General features: G+C 37.4%; 1 protein-coding gene across 1 annotated transcript; it reads left to right on the top strand.

The window, feature by feature from the left end:
- The first annotated feature begins 305 nt into the window (after positions 1–305).
- Positions 306–8,019, top strand: psma8 (proteasome 20S subunit alpha 8). Its single transcript, NM_213166.1, is given in 7 exon segments — positions 306–505; positions 1,234–1,360; positions 4,776–4,900; positions 6,950–7,072; positions 7,157–7,276; positions 7,387–7,449; positions 7,572–8,019. Coding segments are annotated over 7 exon segments (756 nt in total). The 5' UTR covers positions 306–403; the 3' UTR covers positions 7,668–8,019.
- Positions 8,020–16,365: the final 8,346 nt, after the last annotated feature.

The following is a 16,365-nucleotide window of genomic DNA, read 5'->3' as shown; positions in this document are numbered from 1 at the left end:
GAACCACCTCTTTCACCAGGCTGGCTACAGCCCTGTTATATATCTATTTATATATCTATATTTCTTGCAAAAAAATCAGTTTATGACCTCATTTAAACTGCACCAAAATTCTGAGCAAAGTAGTATTTATTTTGGCATATAATTTGTTATTACAAAACACATAAAGATTCAGTAATCAAAAACAAAATAAACAGACAGTCATATAAGTTTACAGAAAGTAACTTGAACTCAAATAAAAAAAAATGTAGTTCCGTGTATTGTGGATTACAAGACCCAACATCCTATGCGCTCGGTGATTGCGCACGCGCAGATCAATTTCGAAACCTCCTGTGCTGTGCTGCTAGTCGAAAGTCAGAGGCAACTATTTCACAGCAATTCGCGCTTTTGTGTCTAGTGTGCAGAAATGGCAGCTAGATACGACAGAGCTATAACAGTTTTCTCTCCAGACGGTCACTTGTTTCAGGTGGAATATGCGCAGGAAGCAGTAAAGAAGGGCTCCACAGCTGTGAGTGTGTTTATATGCTTACATCTGAGCCGCAGCTTTAGCTAACGGCTAACAGCTAGGCACTACCCATACATCTCTAAAATAAAAGATGAGCAATTTAGCCAACACGTGGTGGATACAGGAATAAATACAGTGATTGAGAAAGACTGTAATGAAGAAATTGAGTAGTTTTGTTTATCAGGAGTGCTTTGTATTTGCATTTCTACTGCTAAGCGTGACTTGCATGTTGCGGCTAATATTAGCATGCGCTATTCAGATAAACTAGACGTGTGGTCTAATAAAGCACAAGTTATGTACTTAATTGCGCTTTTAATTCACATCTATCATACCGCGTACTTCTCAAACTAATTACTATGATATAACGTGGGGTTTAATAATTTTGCCGGCTAACAAATCAATGGAATTACATGTCCATTTCAGGTTTATGTGTCTTTTAAAGTTGCGTTTCAAACCTTAAGAATGTTAGAATTTCCCCTAAGAGCTGAGTGCCATTTTAAAATGTTATTTGTGTTTAGTTTATTAAGCTTCTTCTATAACAGTATGAGTCAGGTAGTTTCATTCTTAAGAGAGTGTGATGGTCAACATTTCCGGTAGAGGGCGATGTGTTCATAGTATAAGGATAAGAGGACATCAGTATGAAAGTTCAGTGCTCACACTAAATGATATTCTTTATGTTAATGCTACTAGTTTTCAGTAATTTCACTATTTGTGACTTTTGTTTAATGCAGGTTGGAATCAGGGGAAAAGATATTGTTGTGCTGGGTGTTGAGAAGAAGTCAGTGGCGAAGCTTCAGGAAGAGAGGACGGTCAGGAAGATCTGTGCTTTGGATGAACATGTGTGCATGGCCTTCGCAGGTAAGATTCATACTTTTACTCCTGACATCTGGAGATTCAGTCATTTTCATGTTTTTTATTTACCATTCATTTTTATTTTGTTATAAATAATGCGTTGAATGTGAATGATGACTTTTTATTTTTTAAATTCCACAACTAGAGCCTCTATACGGTAAAATCTAGATCTAATATGCGGCCGGCCGGAAGTGCGATATGCACATTAATTTACCAGCATTTTTATAACACTGTATAACAATAATTTATATATTTACAGTACTGTGACGATTGGGTTTAGGGTTGGGTGGGCGTTAAAAAAATTATTGGGTAATTTAATAGATAACATAAATAATACTCAGTACAACTACTGTTTTTACGTTACTGTGACAGTTAGGTTTAGGGTTGGGGTAGATGTTAATAAATACAATAAATGGGAAATAAATTAAAGTGCCCTCATACTTTTCTAATATGGCTCTTCATGTAATGTAGATGTTTGTGAATGCTGTAGGCATGCGCAGCTTAAAAGATTAAAGTGCAGAATAAATGGAAAGAATTGAATCTGAACTGCTGAAGTGAGTCATCATCAGTTACGGAAGGTTAATATGTGTTTGTGTAATGCCAGTCTTGTGAGCAGGGTGTCCGCAGGGTCTTAAAAAGTCCTACATTTCAAAAGCGAAATTTTTGGCTTTAAAGTCTCAGTTTTACTGAATTATTGTGTCTTTATTTTTCTCTGTCTCTGTAAAGTTACCCAATTAGGCCAACACCCATCCAATCACCAACAATCTCCATTTCTTTTCTTTTTTTTTGTCTTTTTTTTTAAACAAGTGTTTTTATTAGTTTTACAATTTTAATAATTGCCAAGCAACACAACAACAATAAAAATCATTAAATAAGCCTGATAATACAAAGTTAATAATGGTAATAATAAATAAATAAATAAACAGTTTCAAAGAAAATACAAAGAGGCAGTCAATAGGGGTAGTGAGCTTATTAAGGACCTCACTGCTGCTCAGAATCTGCATTATATTGGTCCAGGGGATCAAGAAATGGTTGTCATGTATTGTAAAACTTATCAAGATTGTCAATAACTCCATAACAGATTCTTACTATGTGCAATATTTGAGTGAGATATGTCTTAAATTGAGGAATAGAATCTGATTTCCACAGTTTTAGAATGACACTCTTGCCAATAATCATTCCATAAGTTATGGTGCTTTGTTTGGACACATTATAATCCAGCAGAGAACGAGAGAACCCAACTATAGCACTTTCTGAGTGTAAAGGGACCATACATATCAGAAAACCATTTAAATGTCACATCAGAAATCAAAGTTTTGGACGCATCCAAAAGAGGTGGGTCAGGGAGCCTTAAACTGGTCACATGTGGGGAAGCAATCTCCATCTCAATGAAACTTTTTTTTATATTTAAGTTTATATTGCAAAGAAATACAATTCACAACATCTGTTTTTACAGGTAATTCTCCAAAATAAATCCCCTAATCAGGGAAAGAATACTAATACAGTTCCTCATGATAACAGCAGAGCAATATATTCCTTTATGTTTATCTTCCATTTATAGAAAACTATTTACACAAGTTATTTGTATAAGTAGACATGAAACGTAACGATTTATAACAAATTAGGATTTATTTATGCGATCCATTTGAAGCAAAAGTCAACAAATATATCTTTGTGATCATTTATGAAGAATGTAATTTTCTTCATGATAAATATACTTTAAACAATGCACAAGTCTGAAATTTCATTCATAATGGTCATAAAACGTCTTAAATCTAACTTAATGAAACCTGCAGATAGCCTGATGAGCTGTAAAGGATTATTATTCTATGAATTTAAGAACCATCCAGCTCAAGATAATGGAGGTTCAGGTTGATAATCTAGTTTCTTTCAGTATTTTATCATTAGACTCATGCTTGAATTTATGTAATAAAATCAGCACCACCCTAACTTTCCAACAGAGTGTTCATAATGAGCCTTTAGTTATTATGCACTGACTAGTCAGCCATCTGACCAATCAGAGTAGAGTATGTGTAAGGGGTTTGAAAGAATGAATGTTTGGATAATCATTTGGGAGAATTAGATGATGTGAAATTTAAATTCTCTTTCCTCGCCAGATAGCACCATCATTTTTTTTATCATTTTCACCTAAATTTGATGTCCTGAATATTTTCTGCTTTGATTATACAAACTATATTATATATCAAAATAAAGACCCAAACCGTTACTTTTAAACAATGAATAATCATTTTATTTTTATCTACATGGGTTCTAGGACTGTGCAGTTTGGGGAAAATATAATTGTGTGTTTTTATTTATTTATTTAATTTATTTATTAATTTATTTTTTAACTGATAGTGCGATTTCAATTTGATTTGCGATTTAATTTTTTAGTGAAGCTTCAGCTCAATATTTTGTATCGTAGCTTCTAATTGCTAAATGCAGTGAGTGTTAAAAAAGGAACTGAAAGCATATTTACCCAAACTTTTTAAATGTGTTTATAAATAATTCAGAAATGAAACGCTTGTTTTTCTCTAGAACAAACAGTTGTGAGTTATGGTGTTATGTTAGTTATCTCCTAGTGCCTTTGTAATGTTTTTTCATACGGTGTAACAACTCTGAAATTGTACTTATCTGCTTGCTACTAGATTGAGTGTCACTGGCAATACTTTCAGTTGAGTTCAAGACACTCCTCATTTAGCCGTCTATGGTGCTTTTTCGGGTGCTGGTGGTTCTATTTTCCTGCTGTGGCAACAATTCTGCAACAGCTCTTACAAATGATCTGTTTTTATTCGGTGTCTTACTTTGAAAGCAAAATATTCCCATATTACTGATGTGCTGTTTTTTTATATTAGTTTGTCAATTAATGCTTCTGAAGCCGCAGACCCCATCATCTCACTTGTCCACACTTCCCTGTTTGTTTGTTTGTTTTGTGGGCTTTCTGCATGGTTCGGTCACGCAATTCTGATTGGGCAGAACGAAAGCATGCTCTATTAATTGGATGGTAAGACTATTACACAGATGGCAGTCACGTACTTTTCCCTGGGTCGAGGAGATTATATAATATCGCCTTTTGCGATTAGTTAATCGCAACGTTTCAAATCGTGATTCGATTTTGATGAATCGAACAGCCCTAATGGGTTCATATTTCATAGCTGGGAGCCCTAGAAGACATCCCTTACTTTAATACACCTAGAACACAAATTTCTGTAAAAACTTGTCAATGAAAGACGTAATTGAAGAGATATCTTCGCAATAGCAGGGAAAGGGTTAAGGGAATGAGTGTTTTTTATTTTTTATTTTTTTTTTTTGCTTGGATGCAGGTAAATCAGAGACGTTAATTAAAAGCATAACTGTGGTATATATCCTGACTGTACTGTGTAATAGTGATCTTGGCTTGTTTGCTAAATGTGTTGTACAGGTCTGACAGCAGATGCCAGGATTGTGATCAACAGAGCACGAGTAGAGTGTCAGAGCCACAGACTCACAGTGGAAGACCCCGTAACTGTGGAGTACATCACCCGCTACATCGCCACACTCAAACAGGTAACTTCACCACTACACTACAAGTGGAAAATTCTGCCTTCATACTATAGACCACAAAAGATGAAAGAAAATTGCATTGTTTAGCATGTTTACAGTGAAAGTCACCCTTTTTTATATGGGTTTTACAGAGCTCATAATGTTTGATATAACATGAGAGAATTTGAAGTGATTTGAAAAAATTCCTGAATGTTTTGTGACTCGTGTTTTTAGAATCAAACACAATGTGGCCAATGATGTGGTCACCCATACACTTTTGTTCATGTGCTAAAATTACAGTAAACTCAACTTAGTGGTGCTCAAGCACAAAACAGTATAGGTGAGCAAACATTCCTAACAGTGGAGAAGAAGCATTGAGACGAGATGAATGTGGTGCTGCTTGTTTCATTGGTGTGTGAACACTAGCTGGATCTGCTGCTGCTATTCATGTTTCATTTACCAATTAAGAAATACCGTCTTAATGGCTTTAACAAGCACATAAACATTGGCTCACTTCTGTGCAATAAACGTAAAGTTGTGCAGTGCCACTTTGTATACCAGGGTATTTCTGTTTTAGTTTTTAAGTGCCCTTTAGCATCAATTCACTAGCATTAGTAGTAAAAATCGCTTGGGTATGAAGGCCAAAAACAAAACAAGCATGAGTGAAAGTCATTTCAGGATGCACAAACCTTAAGGCTGCACATTTAGAGATTTTTTTAATTGACTAACAATAGTAGAGATATGACTCTTCAACAAGATAAATCAAAATTGTTTCACTGTATAGCACTTTGAATATACTTTATTTTACAGGACACCTGTTTAAAACTGAAACCGACTTATTAAAATTAAAATAATTATTATTGGTGTTAATAAAGAATATAAAATTATTATGTTTTGTGATCTTAAATCAGGGCTGCACGATTCCAAATCACAAGTTTTTTGCTTGAAATGAAGATCACGATTTTCTCATGATTGTATAAATGTAAAATAAAGGTTAACGTGTGTAGGCTATTGTTATTGTTATTTCTCAAACATATAGTAAATTTCATGTAGACTTTGAATGGTGGACTTGAACAAGACTGGTTAATTCACAGTACAGTGATGATATCAGAATACAACGATTCATAATTCTGAAGTTGAATTATTGTGTTTAAGATATATGCTAATCATTTGTCATTGACAACATTATTAGAGCATGTTTTCACATTTGTCATGATCAGATTCCCTCTTGCAATATATTCAACATTATATAGGCTAGAGTAGTTATACTCGCACTGTAAAACGTTTTTCATGCACAACACTGTTTGCTAGGAAATAAAAAACATATCAAACGATTGTCGTAATCATAACTCTAAAATGCGATTTGATCATTTAAATGATGTGCACACTTGTTTCACTTTCACTGCCGAGTGCTGCTCATGTCATGGCTTCCGTCATATTTAGAAAAAAAAACATACATTGAAATCAAACTTTCCACAGGTTCTGTTACTAAAGTAGACATTCATGCGTGTATTCTCTGTGGTAACAGCTCATGGTTAGCTCACGTGTGATTTTGTGGCCGTGAATACATAACATGAAAGCTGAAATGACATTTTTTGGGTGAATTAATCCTTATAAATATAGTTTTTGACTCTTTTAACACCATTTGTACTGTATATAAAACAATGTGAAGACTTGTGTGGCCGCCAAAATACAATTGGCTGAATCGTAGAAATGCTGGATAAAGGTCGTATGGGGGGGTCAAATCCAGATCATGATCTTTTTCTGATGAATCTTACAGCCCTATCCCAAATGCATGTTAAAAGTAACCTAAACGTACGGCAAAAGCAGAGTTTGTGTAGAGCAGTATTTACAGTGAACCAAACCACTCAGAGACACTGAAAACACTGGATCACGAGCCTCTCGTGTGAAACAACACAGTGCTGGGATTTACGTATTTGATTTAAATGATTATTTTAATAAATCATGCTGCCCTGGGCTTAGTTACTAATAAATTTACAGAGTTTACACAGGTAGAGCTAACATTTCTAAATCATTTTGTCACTATTAATTGTGCTCTTGCTTGTGCAACAGCGCTACACTCAAAGCAATGGACGTCGTCCGTTCGGCATCTCGGCCCTGATTGTTGGTTTCGACTATGATGGGACCCCACGTCTCTATCAGACAGACCCTTCTGGAACATACCACGCATGGAAGGTAAAGTGGGAGCAGTGCATTTCCACAATGTTGAAGTTCTACTCGTTTTCGAGCTTATTAAACCTGTGTATCTCATGTCATCAGGCAAACGCCATCGGCCGCAGTGCGAAGACGGTGAGGGAGTTTCTGGAGAAGAACTACACAGATGAAGCCATCGCCAGTGATAATGATGCCATCAAGCTGGCCATCAAAGCCTTACTGGAGGTAAACAACACATTCCCTTAGTTACATGTTCACAACACACACTCATGTCATGAAGCTGGCAGGACGCAACATGTTTGCTGAGGCAGTTGTGTGTGATCTGTGCTGCACAGGTTGTGCAATCCGGGGGCAAGAACATCGAGCTGGCAGTGATCCGAAGAAACCAGCCCCTTAAGGTAAAGCTTCTGAATTCTGGATTTATTTTATATGCTTTAAGTATTGATGCAGCATTCTTGTCATCTGTTGAGTCTTGGTAATCGCTCATGACACATTTGGGGCTCGTTCTCGCCTTTCACAGATTCTGGAGTCCAAAGAGATTGAGACGCTGGTCGCCGAAATAGAGAAGGAGAAAGAGGAGGAGGCAGAGAAGAAGAAGCAGAAGAAGTCTTCGTAAATCAGATTCTCTCTTGGTTTTGTTTATATGGGCAGATGCACTTGGCTCAGGCTCTCACTGTACACCTTCCTCCTCCTCTTCATCTGTTAAGAGCACAGACTCTTGGTCTTCTGCTGAACCACGGCATCAATGAATATGTTTGTTTTTTTTCCCCAGGAAATATTTTTAAGATCCTAGTAATCAAAGCATGTTCAGGGATGAGAGCTGCCAGTTGTTCATTTGTTGAGCATGTACTGTGGTCAGCCTCTTGATTTTGGTCAGTTTTCTTGCTCAACTTTCGACCACTGCTCAGAATTCTGGGAGAATGTGCTCTGACTGATGTTTCCTAATAAACTGTTTTGGTTTGTACTAACGGACTGATGTCTTTCTGTTGATGAGGGGAAAACATAAGCACTCTTCTGAAGGGAATAATCAGCTAATTCAGGGGTCACCAAACTTGTTCCTGGAGGGCCGGTGTCCTACAGATCTTAGCTCCAACCCTAATCAAACACACCTGAATAAGCTAATCAAGGTCTTACTAGGTATACTTAAAACATCAAGGCAGGTGTGTAGAAGCAAGTTGAAACTAAACCCTGCAGGGACACCGGCCCTCCAGGACCGAGATTAGTGACCGCTGAGCTAAATTGTTGATTTTGGGTTGCGTTGTTAACATCTTATTAAGTCATGTTTCAATCAGCAAGACACCAGAATTTCATTTATCAGACAGGCAAAGTGATGGGAAATTATCGTAACCAGCATTAAAGTTCATCTGGAACGGTTGGTGGCAATATGTTCAAAATTTGCTGGAACTCTGGCATATACAGTTCACCATCACCAGTGTTTGCACTGATTTGTCAATCTGTTCAAAAGATGTTCAAATTTACGACCACTTTCAATGTGACTGAACAAAGGATTGGTTCAATGTATGCTGACAAAACTGGTGTTCATCATGAAGCAGAAAACACACGATTAATTAAACAGTCAATTGATTAATTAGACCCCAAGATCATGCTTTCTCAAACAGTGATCGACCAAGTTAAAGCCACTGACTCAACGTTGACTTGAGACACCATAACTTGAACAAATATTTTCATTTAACCCTTGTGCTTGTCAACGTTTTCTGTTTTAGTAAGGAGTAATTTTGTGACAACTCTTATTTTGGGCAAAATACTTTAAATACTTTGATAAAGCCATGACACCATATAATCATGCATTCTTTATAGTGTTTTTCCCCGTTGGGAAGAGGTGAAATTTGCAGTTGCATTTTCTGCTTTTAATAAAATTTTGAACAATACACAAAGGGTGCGTTTATAATGTAGCAACACCATAAGACTTTTGACAGATAAAGAAATAGAATTTTATTGATTTGATTTCATTGCAATTTATTAATTAGAGAAAGCCAGATACAAAAAGTAATATCTACTATAACTAATTGACAATGCATCTGACTGTTGAACCTACAGAGTAACAGGCAAGGAAAATATTTTGAGTAAATTCAAGCAGGAAATGCGTCTCAGCATTATTAATAAACTCTTCTGAACAGTTCTATATAAAATCATGTCTTAATGAAAAACAAAAAAACTGCATTGATGCTACAGTCTTGTCTTTCCAGATTCACTTGCAAGACTATAGACAGACACAGACAGACAGACAGACACACACACACACACACACACACACAGACAGACACACACACACAGACAGACAGACAGACAGACACAGACAGACAGACAGACAGACAGACAGACACAGACAGACAGACAGACAGACACACACAGACACAGAGACACAGAGACACAGAGACACACACACACACACACACACACACACACAGTACTGAAGCCACAAAAAACTTACAAAAAAAGGTCCAAAAACTAGTACAGCCAAATTTATCTTATAGAAAATTATTAAATACAAATATTTAAAAAGAAATTTTTGGTGATTAAAACATTTCAATAAATATATGTCAATAAATCTGTTTTGTTTAAATTCACCAAAATATATTGCTTATATTCACTGAGAAATGGATCAAAATATTCATTTTCAAAATGGGTTGTACTCAATCATACGGAGCACTGAATATGTGTGTGTGTGTATATATATATATATATATATATATATATATATATATATATATATATATAATTTCACACATTAGTAAATTGATAAAATTTGTCAGTAGACTCAATTATCTAAAAAAGTAAATAAAAATTGTATAGTCCGTCGACTGAAACCTTTCCACCACCAAGCACCTCAGGGAGAAGCAGAGCCGCCTGACGGGACTTCAGTGCTCAGTGAGTTCAAACGCTGTTTACCATGTTCAGCTGTTCTGCCTGAGAGGAGTTTTGGAGCGGGTGGTTTGGGACGGAAAATGACTGTGCCCAAGTGTATGAATGGAGACTAGGCCTCAGATACCATTAAAAACATCTTTGTTTTCATGAGCGCACTCATGCATAATAATACCGGGTAAATTACCTCTGTCTTCCTCCATTTGACGTGCTGTCAAAGCGACGGAAACCTAGAACGCACACAAACTCTCAAAGCCTTTGATCTGAAGCCGTTAGCAGCGCATGCAGATGATGATACAATCAATAATTAATTGAATTGAAGAGCTGCAGTCTGGAACAATTTCACCAGCTCGTCAATGAGTCCAGTGAGCACACACACACAGAAGTGTTTAAGCATTAGTCAGCATGCAGGACCATCAGGAATGCTGACTGAAGAAGCTCATTCGGAGTCACTGTTACTGCAAGTATGTTTACATCATTTCTAGTTTGATTTCATGCAATATTAGTGTAGTTTATGTTCATGAAATGTTATGTATGACAAAAATGTAGCTGCCACCTTTTTGGCCTTCTAAGAAAACGGAAGCATTTCTTTTTTTTTCATCACTGAAAATAGTTAATTGAGCTTTTAATCTCACAAACCATATTTTATGCATTTTTCAAAACAAATGTATGTTAAAGGGCACATAGTTTACCCCTTTTTATAATTTAATATTATGGTTCTTTTAAGTGTCTCAGATGTGTTCAGATGTTTTAATTATAATGTGTTAAAAAGTGTCATGTTGGGGGCGAGTACACAGCTCGCTGTTTTAGGGGTGTGTTGCTTCACATGAAAATTAGTTCTGGCTTCCACCCAACGTAACAAGGGGGCGGAGCCAAGAGCTCACCTGCTCTGTGTTTTCAACAGACAGGCAGACTTATGTCGAGTTCAGACTGCATCATTTTCAAAGTAGTCGTGTCACAGATGTTTTCACCCTGCACGAGTATCTGGGCTTGCGTTTCGTCGCTGCTTTGTTTACACTGCAAGATGTAAAGGGTGACAGGGACTTTCACATTGCATGACTTTACAATAGAAAGAATCACCGACAACTTCGTCCAAACTACGTCTCACAGCCAAAAACACATAGTATATCTTTTGTTATTAACTACATAATGAGAAAGAAGCCTTTAATGGGGTAGAACATGTACATATTTGCTCACCTGGGTTTAAAGGGAATTAGCCATTTCTCCTCAACGTTGATAATAAACTAATTTCTTTCTGTATGAAAAGTCAAACAGACACGGTTGCTCCTGAGTCCTGTCAAACCTCCACTAGTATATATAAAATAAATCGAAAAGCAGCGCTTTTAACTTCTCCCCCAGCCTCCCGCTGGCCTGCAGCAGGTATACACACACGCACACACACACACAAGTGAACGCCACTCTCTCATTGGCTGTAGGCGATGGCTGATGTTATTTTCAGTCAAAACTCAATTCACACGTCATGATTTGAATCACCTACAGCTCCAGATATTTAGCACGCCAAATATCTCGCAGGCATCGGCGACTCATCCGCGATTCTCTCAGATCGCGTCTTTGATAGTTCATACTGTGTGATTGTCACTCACGTGCACGAGCACCGATTTGCCTGTGATTTCAGGCATTTGTTGGCGAATTCTCAAAACCTGTCGGCAAGCCAAAATCGGGGCTAAAATCACGCAGTCTGAACTAGGCATTTAAGGAGCAGGAGTGAGAGGATCAGCATTCAGCCGTACATGTACGACTCGGACACAGACCATGCAGAGAGTACAAAATCATTTGTGTCTTTGTTTAGTTTTACAGCCAACTGTGTGCTAGTTTCAAGTGCCGAGCTTGTACACCGAGACTAATAACCATGCACACTGAATTAATTTTAACAGAGGCACTGAATGCACCTCTCGAATGCACACCAGACACTCTCAGTGGCGCGGCAGAAACATGAAGAATCCTGAATTGTCGCGCCACGCATTTTAGAACTCTAAACACAGGTTTCCATTAGGGCACTCACAACGGTGCCCCAAGTCGGCAGCTGGACTTGAAACGTCGCTGCGTGCACCCCGACAGAAACCCACACCCAGAATTACAAAATGCATGCCGCTGCCTCAGCATCATGCCACGCAGAGAGGAGCTTCTGGTGTGCGACCTGCTGGCAAGTTTGTAATTTTATTTCCAATGGAGAGACGCGCACATGAGGCAATGCGCTGCACGTAGTTAAGATCACAGGGAGCTTCTGTGAACATGAGAAATGCAAACGGCTGAAGTTTAAGGTAGACGCAATGAAAAGTACACGTTTGCAAACCTACCTAAAGGTACGACCAATAATCCCGATTAGAGCGATAATGTGGAGAATATTGATCTTGTGTTGAGCCCAATGAGCCTTCCATCTGAAAATAGAGCAAGAGTGTTCCTTTAGTGATTTTGCTTGTACTCGCGCTGAAAATGGCAGACGTGAAACGACAAACTGAGGATTAGGTAACGCGCTCCCGTCAATCAATATTGTTGGGCGGGGGGACCGCACTCCTATGTCAAGTTGCGGTCGCTCTTAACCGATCCAATTGGTCCACCGTTTTTATGTTGTTAAATTGAAAAAAAAAAAAGCACTGGGTGTGTTTATATCACCCCAATATGACGGTCTATACACTATACTTACACACGTCTTTACAAGCAGCTTGACAAGTAGATTTTTTACCATAGGTGCCCTTTAAGTTTATATTTCATAAATATGATTTTCAGAACTTTTTTTTCCCACACAGTTACAAGTATATAACATATGAATTACACTGTAAAAAAATCCTCGGTTTCACACAACTTCTTCATGTTGTCCCAACACAAATCAATTAGGTTAGCTTAATCATTTTTCAAATTGAAGTAGATTGAACATGAAACTAAAAGTTGTCCCGCCAAAAAAAAAAAAAAACTAAGAATTTTGTTGTTTTAAGTCATTTGAAACAAGTAGTTTAAGAAAGTAGAAAAAGTTTTTTTTGAGTGTAGATAAAAACATTTTCAGAATTGTTCGAAGATTTGAATGGGTGTTAAATAGTTTTGGGACAACTTGGATGAAAGGTTTTTATCCGCTTCAAATGTTATACTGTAGGTCTATACAAAAATTCTGATTGAGCTAATAATCTTGTAGGCCTAGCACACAAAACTGTAAATTGTGAAATATAAACCTGTTATATTGACAAAAGACATCAAAACGATAAGATAAAATGTCATTAGATTTTTTTTTAATTAGCTTTATTGAGTAGTGAAAACTGGCTTCCATAAAGTCAACCCATGATCTTGTGGTCTAATTAATCAACTGATTAATCGATCGGTCACACTTTTTTTTTGATGGTCCGTTTGTTGAATGCAGGTTATATTGCAACTAATTGTCATTAGATTATAGGTAGACTGTTAGGTTGGGGTTGGGCTTAGTGTAAATGTTGACATGTACTTGCAAAGTTTCTTATAGTCAGTTAAAAGTCTGTTGAAGCAGGATATCAACAGATATTAAACAGACAGTCTACTAACCCTTAAAAGGACCATCTAAAGTATTTGCTGATCAATCATTAGTTTTCTGCATCATGATAAACACCAGTTTTGTCAGCGTCTTGTGAACCAATCCTTTGCTCAAACACATTGAAATTTACTCATACATTTGAGTATCTTTTAAACAGAATGACAAATTAAAGCAAACATTGGTGAGGGTATACAGCATGTCCCACTGGACCTGAGAATTTAAAAAATAGAGCCACCAACCGTTCCAGATAAGCTTTTAAATCTGCTTTTATATTAAGGTTAATGCTGGCTACAATAATATCGAATTAGCAATTTCCCATCAATTTGCCTTTCTGACAAATAAAACCCTGGTTTTATGCTGACAAGAACATGACATCAGAGAAAAGTTTTGTTGAATAATTGCAACCAAAAAACAAACAATTCATCTGATTATTTCCATGAGAAGTTGGGTTAACCCTTCCCCTGACCTGTTCCTGGGGGACACCAATAACACCAATAACCCTATTTAAACACACATCAATCAGCTAATCAAGATTTTTTTCAGACTCATTAGAAACTTGTAGGCAATCGTGGTTGCAGCCAAATGTTGGAGCGCACATCTACATTGTGTGTCATTTGCATCTCAAATTAAACAGAGAACGAGGAGCATTCGGATTTATACCTTCAAATCCATCTCAGCATGGATCAACTTTTATCCTTTTCTCTGCATCTTGTTTCTCATTATTTTTTTAAATATGATAATTTAAAAGAGTATTTAACTTTGAAATGATTTTAACCAATGATCAAGTTAACACACAGCTTTATGTAAGAATGTTCAGTGCATTTGCCTGTCTTTTTGTAACTATTTTCAGGAGCCACCAAACTAGGTCAGAGGTCACAGAGACCTTAGCTGCATCCCAAATGGCACACTATACACTATGCACTCATGCACTATGTACTTATGCACTTACACACTCAACAGGATAGTATATGTATGTAGTGTTGTCCCAAATGGCACACTAATGTTTTTTCATTAAGCGGAAATTCAAACCGTTTCCCTGATGACGTTTGACTGTTGCCAAATCAGTGAAATAAACGACTGAATTATCAAGTAATACCTGCCGTGAGTATTGCCGCATTTACCATCCAGAGGCGCTATAATCACTCTCGTAGGAGAATTTTGCTTTCACCATCCAAAATAAATAAAGTTATTCAACATGTGCGTCCGATCGCTCCGCCCCTTCCGCTACGTAAGCAAACCTGCGGTCGTTGAGTGCGTGAAGTGTCCATCATTACACACTTCATTTTAGCGGCTGAATGAGGGCATCATCCGGGTAATTAAAGTGCACTTATTATTTTGAGAGTTTTCAATGTGAACACACTACTTACACTATTTATCCTACAAAATGGCGTAAAATAGTGCATAAGTTTGTGATTTGGGACGCAGCTCTTGTGTAGAACTGAAGTGCTGAGGACTGTAAAAGCAACTGGTTCTATTGTTTTTTCTATGAGTTAATACTATCTAAAATGTCTAAAGGGATTTTGCAGTTATTACAGTTAAATCTTTTAAGGTGATTTTACTTTTTATTTGAGATAGACTTAGTGTAGTAAGGATATAACTGCCTGAATGTAGATTATACCGGATTTTTAAACAGTTTTGATGAAGACGGCTGAGAGTACACTCAGTCTTGGGTAAGAAACAGATTGTACTTTAAATGTGTGTGTTCTATTTGATTGTGGATCCTTTTCACAGGTCTGGAGTCAGCTCTAAACAGTCTAATGGACGTCTGATGTTTATTGTACGCACGCATCCACGTGGAAATTTTCCGAGTCTATCTGTGTTTTAACCAATCAGGTTAGAACACCTATATGTATGATGCAGTTCATGGCGTTATGTGAGAGTATAATTGTTATTGATTGGTGATTGTAAGCAGGGCGGCCTAGTAACTCACTGTGAGTGTTGAAGCTGGCTTCTGTTTATGAAACTGCAAACTATCTTCAGTAAACTTGATTTATTTATTTGAATCTCTGACTCCGACTCTTCTTCATCTGACAGACTGCTCGTTCTTTGGGTTAAAACTGTAAACACACGCTACAGCATAAACATTGCAGGTGCCCAGACATTTCCCATTTAGAGAGGTCAAGGTAACTCTTCACGGCAAAGATTCAACCTCATCAAAGATGTTGTTTCATATTGACATTATATTTTTTACTGATCTTTCTATCAGCTGATTCAGTTCAGTCTTCTCTTCTTGATTTCTGCAAGGCATCATCAAGGCATTGTCCAAAACAAAACTGCTGCTTAAAGGGATAGTTTACCCCGAAATGAAAATTCTGTCAATACCCTTGATGCTGTCCACACAACTTCCGGTGTTTGAAACAAAGCAGGGGCACATTTGAGGTATAAACATGAGGAGTGCTACCAAGCACAACACGAATAACAGCACAGCAATCATAAATGTGCACCCTATACTGACATTGAGATGAAAGAAATTCTGTTGAATAAAGTGCCTACTTTTGTTGTTAGCTGTGAATTGACTGAATAACCCTGATCCAGAGTTAAACATCATGCAGTTGCTGCAGATCTTTCTATCAGCTGATCCAGTTTGATCTTCCCCTCTGGAAGGCATTATCAAGGTATTTTCCACACACAAAACTACGTCATGGTGACGCAGTGGGAAGCACGATCACCTCACAGCAAGAAGGTCGCTGGTTTGAGCCTCTGGGTGCTCCGGTTTCCCCCAAAAGTCAAAGGCATGCACTATAGGGGAATTGGGTGCGCTAAATTGTCTGTAGTTTATGTGTGTGTGTTTTCCGGTGATGGGTTGCAGCTGGAAGGGCATCCGCTGCGTAAAACACATGCTGGATAAATTAGTTTTTCATTCCGCTGTGGTGATCCCTGATTAAATAAGGGCGTACTCGCACTAAAGGTGCTC

This window comes from Danio rerio, chromosome 20 (genome assembly GCF_049306965.1).
Source record: "Danio rerio strain Tuebingen ecotype United States chromosome 20, GRCz12tu, whole genome shotgun sequence".
Taxonomy (NCBI): Eukaryota; Metazoa; Chordata; class Actinopteri; order Cypriniformes; family Danionidae; genus Danio; species Danio rerio.
Note: the sequence above shows the minus strand (reverse complement) of the source record. Positions and strands in the feature narration are given on the sequence as shown.